This window comes from Triturus cristatus, chromosome 7 (genome assembly GCF_964204655.1).
Source record: "Triturus cristatus chromosome 7, aTriCri1.1, whole genome shotgun sequence".
Taxonomy (NCBI): Eukaryota; Metazoa; Chordata; class Amphibia; order Caudata; family Salamandridae; genus Triturus; species Triturus cristatus.
This window is the reverse complement of record NC_140590.1, coordinates 1,718,882,742-1,718,898,203: the sequence shown is the minus strand read 5'-3', so window position 1 is coordinate 1,718,898,203 and position 15,462 is coordinate 1,718,882,742. Positions and strand designations below refer to the sequence as shown.

Sequence of the window (15,462 nt, the reverse complement as noted above, 5' to 3'; positions counted from 1 at the left end):
TTGATACACTATTGATCACCCTGATGGGAATAAGTGCATAACAGCTGCCTTTTCTCCTTGAACCCTCAGGAGATGTAAAGACTGATTTGTTGGGAAATGGTTTAAGAGTGGTTCTACACTTCTTCATGAGGGTTGTTGTGCCTCAAAATAGGAACACCTTTGTGCCCTTTCACCGAGGGATAACACTGGTCAGTGCTGATCTGGTAACAACAGGCTTGGAACAGTTTAGAAAGTATTAAAATCTATTCCCAATTTACTCTTTAGGAATTTTTAGGTACATAAGTACTTTAGAGATGGCTTTTATCCTTCTTTAATGATCTTCAATTTACAGCACCCCTGTCACCCCAAATTATACTATTTATTCCTGTGGGGGGAAGTATCCGCTTACTTCTTCACTAAGAATTACACTTTATATGACATGGTATCCTCTCCACTCCTGATTTCGTCTCTCCTTATGAATGGTGCAGCATTTGAGGATGGTTAACATCATCTAGGGAAAATATCCATACTGCTGGGTATTTGTTTACCTCTCATACTGACGAAACAGATAGGTATGTCACACCCCTTCCTGTGGGCCTTATCCAGATATAGAAGCAGTGTTTTCAGGACAACAGACTTGTCAAGAGAACTTGCAGGAATTCTCCTTAAACCCCTTTCATAGGCACCTGTCTAATCAGCACAAATACAAATGATCAGATAAACAAATTAAAGGCAGGAGGCCAGGAAAGGTGGCTAAACTCCTGCGTTAGTCCTGGGCTCCTGGTTCTCCATGCTAATCCTACAGCATCCTGACATGCACTATGTCTAAAGGTCCTCACAAATACCTTACAAGGCATGCGAGGATACTAAGAACCCTACAAAAAATAGAACCTTGTATGCAGAAATCTTTTGCAGGCTTGAATCGATATCGGCGCCAACCCTCCTCCCCCGGCTGTGGGATCCAAATATGCAGCTTGGGACCTCGGCTGGGACTGTGCCATGGAGTCTCTGGAAACGTGCAGCCAGGGCCGACCACGGGCATGGGCGAGCTGGGCCCAGGCCTGGGGTGCCAATATTCTGGGGGGTGCAGCAGGGAGCTGCCTGACTTAATGTCATGCGAACATCACCTCGTCCATCCCATTTGGTCTCAAACTGGTCCCATTAAAGACTTAGTAATCAGCCCTTAATGTGGTCCCATTAAAGACTTCGTAATCAGCCCTTAATGTACCTCAGCATAATTGTTAGCACACTATCAACCCCCTCCTGCCTCCCATCTTCCTCACACTTCCTGTTGTCACACCGCAACAAACCCCCCAACCAGGGTACTGCCCCAGTCAATCCTTCATGCAGCCCCAACCCGGAGGGGGCGGTGGCGCTGGGGACCCAGGCCCCAGTGAAAACATGTAGAGCAGCATGGGCTCCTGAGGAGGAAAGTGAGAAGGCGAGGACCAGGGCCTCTACCTCCACTCGAGAAGTGCTGGGCCCCAGACCAGAGGAGTGGCTGTGAAGCAGCCTTAGAGCAGCTCGGACTGACCTCAGTGAGTCCTGAACCTGTGGTTTTCTGGGGCATCCCGGGGCCCTGAGAGGAGGGGGACTCTGTTGGAGATTGGTATTGGCGGTGATTTCTGGCGTCCCTGCCAAGTTTGCGAAAACAAAAATAAATGGCAGCCTTGATCATGAATGTGCCTTGGGAGGAGTGCTGCCCCCTGGCAAGAAAACCAGGGCAGAGGAGATCTCCGGCAGGAGTAGAAAGAAGGAATGGATTGGGCCTCAGCACCACTGAAGGAGTGCAGGGCTTGGGACCTGTTGGTGGTGGTGATGGAGCCCAAATGTTCTTTGGCTGACTGTGGTGGATCTTGTCCTTATGCTTTTCTGGGGCAGTCTAGGGCCCTGGGAGGGGCCCCTGCTCTTGGCTAGACACAAAGGTGGAGTGGAGATTGAGCAAGGGAAACACAAACAATATAGACAATGGGTGCTGCAATAAAAACCCCCGGCCGGTAAAAGGATAAAGGTACTGGTGTATGGAAGTGCATTATACGGTAACACAAAAAAATGATAATGAACCCTGATCCTGTCATGGCAGACTGAAGTCTGACACCAGTCTCTTCCTGTACAGCAAATGGACTGACCAAAACCTCAAAAGCATAACAGTTTCTAGAAGGCGGCAGTGAGAAGCTAAACTGTAGCGTCTATTTGGTCAGGAGTGCCTACTCTAGTCATTCTGCGCTATTTAATTGGAAAATCTCTGCAGGTCCTCTGCTACTGTGAGAGAGGCACAAACAGAGCGGCACACTGACGAGAAGGACTGGTGTGGGCACAGCACCCATGGACCAGGTGAGCTTGTGAGACATAGTTGTACTTGACTGTCGCTGGAAATGAAAATGGTGTCGAACGTGTGTCCTGTGATGAGGGTAAGGTTGGTGACAAGATGCTCGAGGCAGCTGCTGCTCAGCTTTCCAGGAGGTCGGTTGTGTTTGTGTCACTGGGGTTGTTAAAGTAAAAGTTAAGATCCCCTAGGAAGATGTAGTGCTCTGAGTCGATAGCGATCTGTGTGATGAGGTGCGGGATGGCGCTGTCGAAGCTGGGGCATGGTCTTGGTGGTCTGTAGATGAGGGTGCTTCTGATGGAGCTTTATCCGCCTTCGTAGAAGTGGTGTAACAAAATGTGAGGCGGCCTCCTGCAAGATATGATGAAATGGTCCCTCAAACTCACATCAGTAGGGGCTGAGGGCCCCCCCCCCAGTATGGGTAAGCCTGGGGGCCCCCGCAATCTTTGTTACGCCCATGCTGTGTGGAGTTGGAAATTGAGATGCTCCATTATAGCGGTCAAGTCGTCTGAGGAGGCATGCAGTGGATGGTGTCCTTGTGGATATTGGCAATACCACCTCTAGTTACAGACCCCCTCATTTACTTGTGCTATTCGGCCATCGTACTGAGTGAGTGAAGTCCATTTTTATCTCATGAGCTAAATGAATTAAAGACACAATCGAGTTGCGTATCGAGGAAGACCTAATTACAGTTTATGTAATCATTGTGCATAACATATTTGTTAAAAAAAGATTTAGATTTGGCATTTGCAAATGTATAAATGATTTGGCCCTGATGAATCGCAGTTGTAGTGAAACATGTATTGGCCTATGAAAGAACCCTGAAATCAAACTCTCAATTGATTTATCAATTCGTGATTACAGAGCTTCATATTTGAATACTTTATTGACTGCAAATACAGTCTGTGTTTGTTAAAATTCCACCTCCTGGTTTGCTGGTTCGGTCCCGGTGTGTTATTTTGTAACCTTCAGGGGTAGTGATGGTGATGTCTGGCGTGGTGGTGGGGTTCAGCCAGGTCTCTGTGATGAAGATGTCGCCCGTGGTGAGGGATGAGATCATGTCTCAGATCTCTGCGGAGTGATTGCCGAATGACTGCAGAATGCACTGGAGTTGTGCCGTGGTGGTCTCGGTCGGTATGGTGGGCGTAGTCATGTTTGCGCTGTCTCTGGCGTTGTTGGTTGCTTCGGTGTTGCATGTGAAGCAGCAGTGCTGGCAGGAGAGCGGTCCTTTGGTGATGCGTGGAGATGTGCATAAGCAGTTGTTGATGTGCCCGGGATCCAGGACTTGGAGGTCTGCGGTGGTGTAGCCACATGGGGAGGAAGAACCAGGGCTCTTGGTGCTGGGCGTGGATGGGTGCAGACAGGCTTGCCTTAGGTACACCGGCGTTGCTGCCATGCTGCAGCCTCCATTAAATAGGTCCTGAGAGGAGGGAAAGGCGGTGGGAGGGAGAGAGCGGGTGAAACGGCGGGAAAAGCAGGTGTTGGTGCGGTTTCAGAAATGTACATAACCACAACAGAGCAGCAAAGAGGGCTAAATAGAACAAAGTTCAATGTTAACAGAGTTACAGAAAGATGCTAATAAGTAGTTACAATGTAAAGTTTAAAAGTTACAGCTATTTGCTACTGCGCTACAGTGTACAACAGTAGAAGAACATAGGCAAAGATACAGGCTATGCAGCAAACAGTGCAGGATGACAGTGTAATTCATGCCAAAAATAAAGGAACCAACAGCTGATAGCGAGCGAAAGCAGCAGAGGGGGAGGGGGGGAACTGGCGCGAGGACCTGCCCAATGGGGTTGTGCTGCGGCATCTATTGAGTAGGTCCCGGGAGGGCTGCTGGGAGGCAGGAATCGGATGGGTAAGTGCGGGCGGCAGCAGAAATGGACAGAACCACAACAGAGCAGCTAAGAGGGCTAAATACAACAAAGTTCAATGTTAACAGAGAACAAAGGCAAAGATACAGACTGTGCAGCAGACTGAGGGATAACAGTGTAATTCAGGAAAAAGAAAGGAACCATCAGCTGACGGGGAACGAAATAAATCCATGACAGCAGTTAATATGAGAAAAACTACATACAACGTGTTGGTAAATACCCAAACATGTATGAGTTTGTGGATGAGAGAAAGCAGAAGTTGGTGAACACCCATATTCTTGGAGGTTGTAGGTAATCACATACCTCTTGCAGTTTGCTTACCACACTAGAACCACATACACATTTGCATCTATGAAATGTAGGAGCAATTGCCTTTCCAGGCTAAGCAAAATTGACTGGCCCATAACACGTAAACAGAGGCATGCACAATGTGTACATTTTTGCATGTGTGTTTATCCATGCCCATGTACATTGAAGCCAGACCAGGTTCATAGTAAGAAACAAAAGCATGACTACATCGAAAGCCATATTGCCTTCATTTTAATGCTGCTTTGTTTCTAGTGAAGAGAAGGTCAGGAAGCAAAAGTCTCCACTATTGTCCTTCTCTCATAGTATGCGCACAATGAAACACTCTCTCCCCTACACTTCTGACACCTATCAGCTCCCACTGGGCCCAAGACTATCCAAAATTGGTTATGTTGTCCAAGGCGTAGACTTTTATTCACATTAACTCATATAAATCTACACAACCACAACGGGAGTAAAGTACTACTTCGATATATATATCATTATTCACATGAACAGACCTTTAGCGACATCCACATGACAAAAGGCAGTACGGAGATTAGGCATAACATTATAATTGATTTCAGCTTCGCCATACACATGTATTTAAATGTGTCGGCCGATCCAGCTGCGCACATTGTGCCGGCAGGCCCCAACGCGCTACAGCAAACATTGTATTGCTTGAATTACAGGGCAACGCATAGCGCACCGGCCCACAGACGTACCTGAACCCAGGCAGCCTCCCAAAGAGTCCACACAGACTATATGTTGCGGGATAGGGCAGTAGAGACAGGACCACAGGCAGGTCAGTCCCCTCCCAGCGCCTACCCTCGGCAGTAGAGTCCAGGACCACCAGCAGGTCAGTCCCCTTCCCGCCTATCCACTGCACAGTTCCATCGTACCCCCTCTTGGGGTCCATCCAGTCGCTGAACCTCCATTGCTGCGCATGCCCCCTTTTGTGTTAACTGGCAGCACTCCGCCCTTCACCTTGCTCTTCTGCCGGGTGGGTGGGTGGTTTCCAAAGCTCTTGCGGCTTCCCTGGGTCCAAGGAGACAAAGAGGAGGAGACACGAGGGACGCCGCCTTATAAACCTAAATGCGGTAAGTTTCGGTTTTGATACGTGTACCCAAACATCATCACGAAATCTGATCACTGAAACTAGCCCCTCCATCTGGAGCTCGGTTTCGTGGCGCGACTAACGGCGCCCCTCCTCTAGGTGAGGGGGGCATCTAGTCATTTCTACGACCTAGGAAGAGAAACAGGACTATCTTGACAGTTTTAGTGCCACAGACCTACATTTCATATAGAAACCAAACCAAGACTGCAATGAAGGCATGGGAGCCTCCAATATAGGCCTGCTTTGTTTTCTATGAGAATCTTAGATGGGATGGCAAGGGAGCTTGAATTATAGTCTAGTACTACTTTTGTCATATTATGAAATGCAAGAATATAAATACACTAAAGAATCCCTTACCCTGCAGTTAAAAAAAACAACTCCGACAGTACAGGGAGAAGATAAAGGGGTTGGTGGGAGCATTGAGGGAGGCAGGGGTTAAACGAAAGCTATGTGGAGTCTAATCACAGAAAAAAGACGAAAGAGTGCGAGAGAGCAATGAGGGGGAAGGGTAGGTCGTATGAAAGATGCTGTGAAATGAAATGTGACATTTATAAAGCGCGAACTGTCGCTCCCAAAGAAGCCTCCTGGTGCTATACTACGTGAATTGACAATGAAATAAGAAACAAGCATTGGCATAGCCAATAGGTCTTGCCTTTGGGGCCTTATAAGTATTTAGTTATGCAGCACAATATCCTTTGTGCAACAACATCAACTGTTGCATGGCTAAACACTTATAAAGTCCCAAAGGCAAGACCTATTGGCTATGCCAATGCTTGTTTTTATTTTTTTCAGTGTTGTATATTACTCTTGCATAGATGCTTTACCATCAGCTGACAATCTTTGAAAAATCCCATACACCTGGTTGTTTTTAGGTGTTTCCAGCTGCGTCATATCTGGACGCGTAACACAAGGCTCTAGTGGCACGCTATTTAAATCACAGAAATTTAATTTACATGTTAAAGCCACGCCCTTATTTGCATAGGGCACATCCGTTTTAACGACATCCCCCAACTTTTTCTAATCCACTTAAGGTCCTGGGGGAGTTGAACATGGAACGAGTGACTCAAAAGAGAAGGAAAGCAAAACGAGGGGAAGCGAGAAAAATACATGAAAGACAAGAAATGACAATGGAAAAGCAGAAACGATAGAACAGAAAAAGAGAAAGAATAAAAAAGAAAATGAAAGGAAAGATAAGAGATAACACGTGGACAGAGGAGAAGCTAGATAAGGAAAAGGGTGAGAGGAACAACGGAAAGGGATACAATTGCAAGGTGGTAGAAAGAGAAAAAAAGACAAAAGCGCCAGAAGAGAAGGAGCAAATCAAAGGGGGATTAGAATGTAAAAGTGAGAGTAACAAAGAGAAATGACAAGAATAGACCGTAAAGAACGTGTGAAAAAGTGTGAAGGCACAGATCTGTGAAAGAGATACAGACTTAACAATGAGTAGCGAAAGTATTTATCAACATTACTGACTGAAGCAGCTAGAAAATACACCATTTTGCACTTATGTCCAACAAATGACCCACGCAGAGAAAGTCTACGGCACTCCAACTCGCAGCATAACTGCTGCATGCTCAATACATTTTAATATGCAATTCTTTGCACTAGTTTGAAAAAATGCTCCGTGAGACCACCAGGCTTTTAAAATCCTGCAGTTTTCATCATTATTACTAGTCAAATGTGCTTTAATGCTCTATTTCTGACAATGTGCCCCAAAGTTGAAAGGTCACTTCCTGACCCCAAGCCCCGGACAGTTAACTAACTGCTAGGAACCAGGTTGCAGTGGGGCAAACTGAAGTAGCCCAGGATGGGACAGTCAAGTTAGTTTCTCCGCTGCTCCACCGCAGCACTGAGCACCCAGAGGAGGAGGGTCGTGGCCCCAGTCCTCAGCTATCTCGGTACGCCTTCCCTCAGGCAGCGCCGCTGGAGAAAAGCAGAACCTTTAACTGGACGATGCATTGACCTTCAATAGGTTTTAAAGCCAACAGAACTAATTAGACTTGCACTTGCAGGGCCACACGACTGCTGGGATATGTGGAACTACATTTCCCAGCGTGCCTAGTGTTGGAGGTAGAAATCCAAACTGGTTGAAAATTGCCCTGATGACAATGAGCGAGTTAATCGCTTTTGGTAAGGAACTTACAATGTGCCTCTGGAAAGGGTAGCACTTGCAGATCTTATTCCTGCTACTACTGAGTCTTACTTATCACCAAAAGAGTCCTTATCTCTAATTCCAAAAAGCCCATGCAAGTCTGCCAGGCGACCGGTCAGCGCTTCTACTGTCATAGGTGCAGTGACATGTCCCAAGCTCACCTGGCTGCAGCAGGGGGCGGCACCTCTCAAAATACCGTCCGCGCATGTGCACAGCTTCGTTTACTCACAGTGAAGAGGAAGGAGAGTAGGAGCAATGCGCATGCGCTAGCCGGGTGCACGCAGAGGTTACGGGTCGGGTGTCTACTAGTTGTGAAGAGACGCGCACATCACGCGGTGATGTCAGATGTACTCTGTGCCTGTGCAGAGTATGTATCTCGACCATAGGGAGCAACAGCTAGGATGGTACGCGTTTAAATAGGGTGAAGTTAGTGGGGCAGTGTAGATCTGTGTGTCGCTGCTGACCATGCAGTAAGAGTTTAAATATTTTTCAAGAGGTAGTGACCATGCGTGTCAACAGTTGTGAACAAGCTATTTTTTTGGACTCGAAATAAGACTGACTTCATTTGCTCAACAAGCGCGCGCCTCGCCCGGCAGCAGGGAGAGAGGAGGGGGCCTGCGCAGGATTCCCTTGCGGGAGAGAGCAGCAAGGCGCGATAATTGCTAGCATATGGCGCCATTGCTCGATCCCGCAAGGGAATCGCCAGACGTGCACGCGTTGCCATTGGAATCAATGCAACGCGTGCAGGTTTTTGCCCGCCAAGCTGTGGCGATGGCTAAAGGTCTCTTTTCCTAGGCAGCGCATGCGCGCTGCGTAGGCGAGATCTAAAAAGAAACTAAAGCTTTTGTGGCACAGATGGGAAGCCACGGGAGCCTGGGAATGTCATTTACCACACCAGGGGAAAGAGGGAGGGGCGGGAAGAAGAAACAAGAGGAGGGATGGCCAAGAGAAACTAGAAGCGAACAATCAACGGAACAAACATTGGCAAACCCAATAGGTCTCACCTTTGGGACCTGTAGCTTTGTCAATGCCTTATTGAGATGGTGTACAACATCAGCAAGATGTGTAGGATGGCCAAAACTAAATGGAAAAAAAGCAAAAATAATAAATGAAAGAGAGCCACACTGGCTGCCTCGTATAATAAGTGTGCACATGCGTCATTACGCGTGCACGCCGTTAAAATTATGCAAGTCACTTTTTTCTCAATGAGGCTGTCAGAAAAAGAAAATGATTGAAAGATAAGACCCTATACCCACTCTGTATATTGTAAGCACCTATCATTTGACAGCTGTCAATCCAAACCTAATTGTACTGTCAACCCAAACAAGTGGTACAATATCTTTCCCATGGTAAAAAACAATAAAATTACAAATGCAAAAGCCTGTTTAGGTCACATTTAAGTACGTGTAAATGTACCCAAGATATAATTTGTGCATACTTCAAATTTACCTTTGGGAATACTGTCAAACTATACTGTAGTTTTCCTGAAGTTCTCATGGAGTGTTTCTTACCTCCAAACATAGGTGTAACCCACAAGAGCACATTTCCAGGTGATTTGGGAATTGGCCAAACAGTACTAAGATAGACAAGATGCTTTCTGTTCACAGGGGACGTGTTTCACTCACCCAGCAGGTCAGCCAGCAGCTCAAACCGATCTGAACCAAAGAACATATGGGGTTTGTCATCCACGTGGGCCACAATGGTGGGCAGCCCAAATGACTGTGGAGATAAGAGAGAGGAGAGTTAGGTGTCAGAAGGAAGTAGATGACACAGCAATAGACATGTGCAGACTGACAGCGTCCTCTCCTAACCCTTGGTGTGCCACACTGGTCACTCCCCACCTTCATCTCTTTGTTCTCCCTCATGTTTCATTCCCTTCTCTCCTTCATGCATTCCTTCTTTCTGCTCACTGTTTATTTCTTTCCTTATCGTATTTTCTATCCCCATCCTCCTTACATAATTGTTTCTCTTGTGTGCTTTCCCTCCCTCATTTCTTCCTTCCACCCACCCACCCACACTTTCCTCTCCTGAGTAAATAAACCATTCATAGCTACTTTTTTCTGGATCTCTTTTCCATGTAGTCAGTTCAGCGACTGTGAAGGCATCCTCCCTTCCTTGTAAGAAGTGTCTTTTTCATACCCCATATTTTAGTGCCTCCGCTGTGGTCCGTTTCAGCTGATCCTTCACCTCTGCTGCACTGGTTATTCCCAGAAGCCTTTGTGCTTCTGCCGGGGGGAGACCAGCGTTATGTGCCACCTGCAAAGAGATTCAGGAGTAGTCACACAACTCAAGATTTATAGAGGCTTTTGTTCTGGGTTTGCAGAGTATTTACCATGAGTCGCGATATATTGAGTCATGTGTTACCGCAGCTTCACTGTTAGTGAGTTAAGATTCATGATCACTTACATAAAGACAACTCAGACTCTTTGACAAAACTTAAACTGGGTCTCGCAACTGGTTATGTTAGTAGCTACTGCAACTCATAAATGACTTCAACTCATGTAACATCTTGTACATTATACATCACAAGACACTTGGTACATTAATTTACAGGGACTCGTGCTGCAATGTAACTAGTGCTTTTTTCTGCAACTTCCTATTCAACACAAGGCTCCTGATTGGTCACATCTCAGAACTTATGCAGACCATGAGCCTCATGCTTTCCTAGCTAAATTAGAGATGCAGATCTCAACTCGTGAACCAATAATATATATATTTTTTAAAACACATTAACTTCTAACAGTCACAAATCTAACGATTCTAGCGGCTGATACCCGTCTCATGCCCGTCAGATACTGCTGGAGAGCACGTTCCCTGTTTTATAGGTGAATTTTATACTGTCCAACAACCTTATGATTTTTCAAAAGTCACTGCCTGACCACAAGTCGTTTGAATTTTCAGATCAAGTTATACTGCTGATTAAATGTATCATCATTCTTTACTTTATTTGCTACTGGCAGTCATGGGTCAAGTTTCTGGAGACCCCCACAACTCCCGGTCTTTCTGTCTGATTAAGTGCATCAACTTTTGTGTACACTACTCCAGCAACAATATACGGAATCATACATGGGAGAACTGTAAATAACAGTTGTTTTTAGGTCTTGGCCTGGCAAAAGCAGCGTATGCGCTGCTCTCGTCATACGAGGGCTTCTTGGAATCAATACAGATTCCGAAGCTCTTGGAGGTGGAGTTGAAGCACTGCCCATCTTCCTCATTCGCTGGCGTCATCTTCCATGCAAAACGCTGGCTTCTGATTGTAAAGGAGGCTTCTTAGTCCCTGCTTGTTGCCGCCTTGTCTCCTTTTGGCCACGCCCACTGGGATTGGATCTCTCACTTGCGGCGTTACACAGTCTCCTTCATTTGCTGGGACGCACACTTTCTTTGTAATTGTGAGCGCGGGCCGCCTGGGTCGCACTTGTTGGAACCCCTCTCAGTGTAAATGTATGTTTAGGTTCCCTGCTCTTACCTACTTCCGCCGCTTCGCGCACAGCTTTTAATTCACACTTTGTCCATGTTGCCTTTAGCCCCTTCCTCCCCTCCCCATTCTCAGAAAGTTAAAAATACCCCTTTCCCTTCCTGACCATGAAGCGCATCCGTGCCTCAAGCAAGCATAACAGAGGAGGCAACATTGTGGCGCGCGCTTCCTGCTGCTCTCTTTTGTTGTCCATGGTGTTACAGTGAAGCGAGTTGTGCCTTAGCAAGTTGGACGGAGGCAACATTGCGGCCCGCACTCCCTGCGTTTTTTGCGAATGCTAAACTTCGGTTGCAGCAGCTGCCGGAGGGCAAGGCTAACAGATTACATTTGCTGCAGATTCTAGGTGGAATTTTGCGGTTGCGGGGGCAGTACTCGGACAATCCCGTGTTTGTTAGTAAGATTTCCTGGTAGTTGTTGTACTACTTTCATTCGCCACGCCCTGTATGTTTGAGTGGTATGAGAAAAGTGGCCTAGTGGTGTTGCGCTACCCTTTACCTGTTCTTTAAATAGCTCATTAAAGCGGTTTGGTCTCAGGGCCATTGTTTGCTGTATGCATATTCTATGATAGGCAGGAAGGTGTTCTCAACGGCTGTTCTTTAAGTCTTTTAGTACAAGCTTAATTTAAAATCGTTTAATTGCGTTAAGGTGGACTTGTAAAGTCCCTCAGTATTGTGTCAGGCGTTAGACTTCAAGCAATGAGAACGTGCCAGGCTTAAGCAAATGTACCTTTTAGTTGTGACTGTCGCCGTGCCGCGCATTAATGGCATCGCAGCCAATGTTTGGATCTCATTGGTTTCCGGGTTCATTGGGTTTTAAATCGGGAAAAGAACAGAGTGATGCCCCTTCCTGCTACGAAGTACTTGTAAGAGCCGCGCAAATATCAATCGGCCGTTTATTTTGTGCTACTTGCAGTTTGCACTTTAAAAAAAATCTGTGTAGATCATTTAAAACTTCAGTAATGTAGTGTTTATGTTGCGACTTTGAACATAGATTGCTCCATGTTCAGTGTGGCACTTGCAAATGATGACTTGTTTAATATTGTTCCGACTAACCTCGATATATAGATTTCTACCAAGAAAGTTGATGCAATCATTCATTTAAGCGCATACGTTGTGTTTTTAGTTTTTTAACATTAGGGAGGGTTTTAGAAGAATAGTGTTTTTTTCTTTCTTTTTCCACCTTAATCTGTAGAACTATGCTCTTCAGATAGTTCGCATGTTGGAGCGAGGCACAGTTTCGGTTCTTGTGTACTTGGCATCGTGCTTGAATGGCATGCAGATTTTGTTCTTGAAGTGTATGTATGTAAAGCGCTTCGATACCCACGGGTCTAGCTAGCGCTATATAAAACTTTATAAATAAATAAACAACGCCTGTAGATCTGTCCCGCCAACTGGGCCGTAAGGTCACCATTGGTTTTAGGTCTTGCCTGGCGTTAGCAACGCACAGCGCTGGTCTTGCCATGCAAGGGTTTTTTGTAATCCATTCAGCATGCGCACGCATACGGAGAGACATAGATGGTGTCGGGCTGTCCTCATACAGCTGCAAATGCTCACGCATGTGGACAGCCCGACGCCATCTTGGTCCCTCCGTACGAGTGCACATGTAAAAAGCCCTCGCATGGCGAGAGCAGCGCTGGGCACTGCTAACGCCGTCGGACAGTCTCCCATATTTCTAGTTAAACTTCTGCTTACAAACACTTTTAGAAGTGTTCCGCTCAATAAAACCGGCCTGCCACAAAGAGCTATTTCCACTTGCGCCGCCCCTGTAGTGTCACTGACAGTGACCTGGTTGCCGTGGGCATCCTTGCAGATCACTAGTTTATCTTCGGCGCCTGACACCAGATTAACGTCTCTCAGGGCAGTCCCGAAGGACACTGAACAGACTGCCACGGTCATGATGCCAGTCTGCACTCAGCACCGGTTGTGGCAGCGGGATGTTTAATTTTCCTGCCAGTCTAGGCCCCCATGTACTGCTGCTGTAAATTATACGACAGTGTCCGCCCTGACCTCGCTCGTGTTGCTGCCCAGTTCTGTGTAGGAGGAGGGGCGGAGGGGGGGTAAGTGTGTCCAGTCATGGTGAGAGCAGTCTCACACAGCACAGCTCTCAAGACAGCCGAGCCACCACTCCAACAGCTTCTTTTACCATAAAAGACTTCAGTCACATCTACAGCACCTGTCTGCAACGAGTACGACTCCCGGACAGACACTTCAGTGGCAGTCCGAGGCAGCAGGCTTTATTTTCCCAGCTGCAGCACAGAGTTGTGACTTTGAGACTTGGTAAGTAAGTTTAAAACATAACAATGATTATAATCTTCCTGCCGGAAAAAGGTCAGAGTTGTTTGTGTCTGCTGGCAGGCAATTTTAACTCGCCATGTACTAGCGCAGAGGGTTAATATCCTACTGTAAAGAACACATACCATGTAAGGATAGGCAGTGAATTACTTCTTTTGTCACAGAGATTATTTTGGTACTTTGGGGGTGGAAGGTACGGCGCTGTGTATTTAGAATTAGCATGGGTTTAAAACTTCCTGCTACCGAATTACTCATGTGATCAATAGTTTTCAGACAACAATAAAAATGTCAAGTAACTGGTGATGTTTTTTTTTGTAGTAGCAGCGTTTTCCTTAACTCATTTTCAATTTTATATTTGCATTATTTTCAATTTTGTTTATTTCTCTTTTGACTCGCTCCTCACTCTTCACTCTTCTCCAACAGGAGAGAGCAGAACTTTATTTTCTTAACATTTAATTTGCTGCTAATGTGCCTCAGATCACAAGGCGCGTCATGGGACACTCCAGGTATGGATATTTTTCTGGAACGTGGGGACCGAGGAGAAGTGCAGGTTTGTCTATTTAAATCTTCACCCGAGGTTTAACCGTACGTAAGTCCGTGATGGCGGGGGGTGGGTGCTCTCTGGGGCAGTCACTATATGTTTTTAAGCACCTTTATCTACGGAAAATAAATGATTGCAGGTAATTCATGCCAACGGCTGCGCAGCCTTTATCCGAAGGAACATTATAGCATCTTTGATCCCTGGCTGCTGTCCCGCTGAGGGCTGAAACCCGTTTTTGTTTTTAATTGCACGTTGCTGATATGGGAAATTAATAACTCGGGACGTGTTTGTTTAATTCCAGTATCTCTTGTCATGAAGGGTCTTCTTTGGAGGGCGGGTTTCTGATAAGGGCAGTAATTACCCCAGATGAATGGCTGTGTGAGGCGATGGGGGACAGATGGGGCAGTCTACTGCTAGCAATTCTTTTATGTTGTTTTACAGCGTCGTAAAATGATTACAAAACCAAATGATGGCTTTATTGTGGACTCAGTAACAGCATAACTACGGAGGACCTGACTGGGCTAGTTTCCAAAGGGAAAACGTTGTTTATATATTGTAGGTGTTTATAATCAGAGAAAGGATTGGGGAGAGCGGTAGAAGCAGAGATGGGAAAGAAAACTAATTCAGAGCTGAAACAAGACGAAAGAAAAGAAAACACACAGGAAAGAATGGAAAAAAGAAAAACAAAAGGAAACGCGGAAACAAAGGCAAAAAGAAAGAATGAAAGAAAGGTACACACAGAAACGGTGGCCAGATCCAAAGTAATACTTCTAAGAATGACTCAATTTTGCACTACGCTTCATACCACTTTTGCCATCGCTTAGCACTGCAACTGGCGGAGTTATAGTTTAACGGTACTCAGATTACCTCATCTGAAGAATGAAAAGCTAACCTGGTCACGCCAGGAGTAGAACTCGTGCCCTGCAGCTAAACACGTGCCAAAGGCGAGCGTTTACCTCACTGAGCTAACTTAGCAGAAGGGGAAAGGACGAAAACAGTCTTGGGAAGGAAAAAAAGATTTTTTTTAAAGGAATAAAAGAAAAAATTGGAAAGAACGAAAGGAAGAAAACAATATACAACGAAAATACTATCAATAATGAACAGAATGACAGAGAAAGGAAAGGGGATACATATCTGGATATAAAAAGACAGAAAAGGAAACGAAAGAGAGAAAGAACAATAAAGAAACTCGACAGGGCAGGAAAAAGAAACGCAAATAATAAAGTGATATGTTAAAGACAAGAAAGGTAAACATTGAAAATATAGTGACACACTTCAAGGCTGTGGGAGGGCACGCCCTCAACCGTGCCATGAGTCTGCGTTGTCTAATTTCTGGTGTTTCGCCGTGGTAAGTATCACAAATAACAATATAATTATTGTATTACTCATGTAATTTTGAGAATTTTATATTTTACTAAAACA

The 15,462-nt window shown here is 45.8% G+C and overlaps 1 protein-coding gene across 2 annotated transcripts in view; it reads right to left on the bottom strand.

Annotated features, from left to right (window-relative positions):
* Positions 1-15,462, bottom strand: part of LOC146812881 (glutathione S-transferase kappa 1-like) — a 259,603-nt gene that overhangs the window by 24,831 nt on the left and 219,310 nt on the right. For both annotated transcript variants that reach the window (XM_085619951.1, XM_085619952.1), the window contains 2 exons: positions 9,873-9,989; positions 9,359-9,452 (listed from right to left, as the gene is read on the bottom strand). In XM_085619951.1, coding sequence (XP_085476077.1) covers positions 9,359-9,452; positions 9,873-9,989 — 211 coding nt within the window. The remainder of the gene's footprint in view (positions 1-9,358; positions 9,453-9,872; positions 9,990-15,462) is intronic.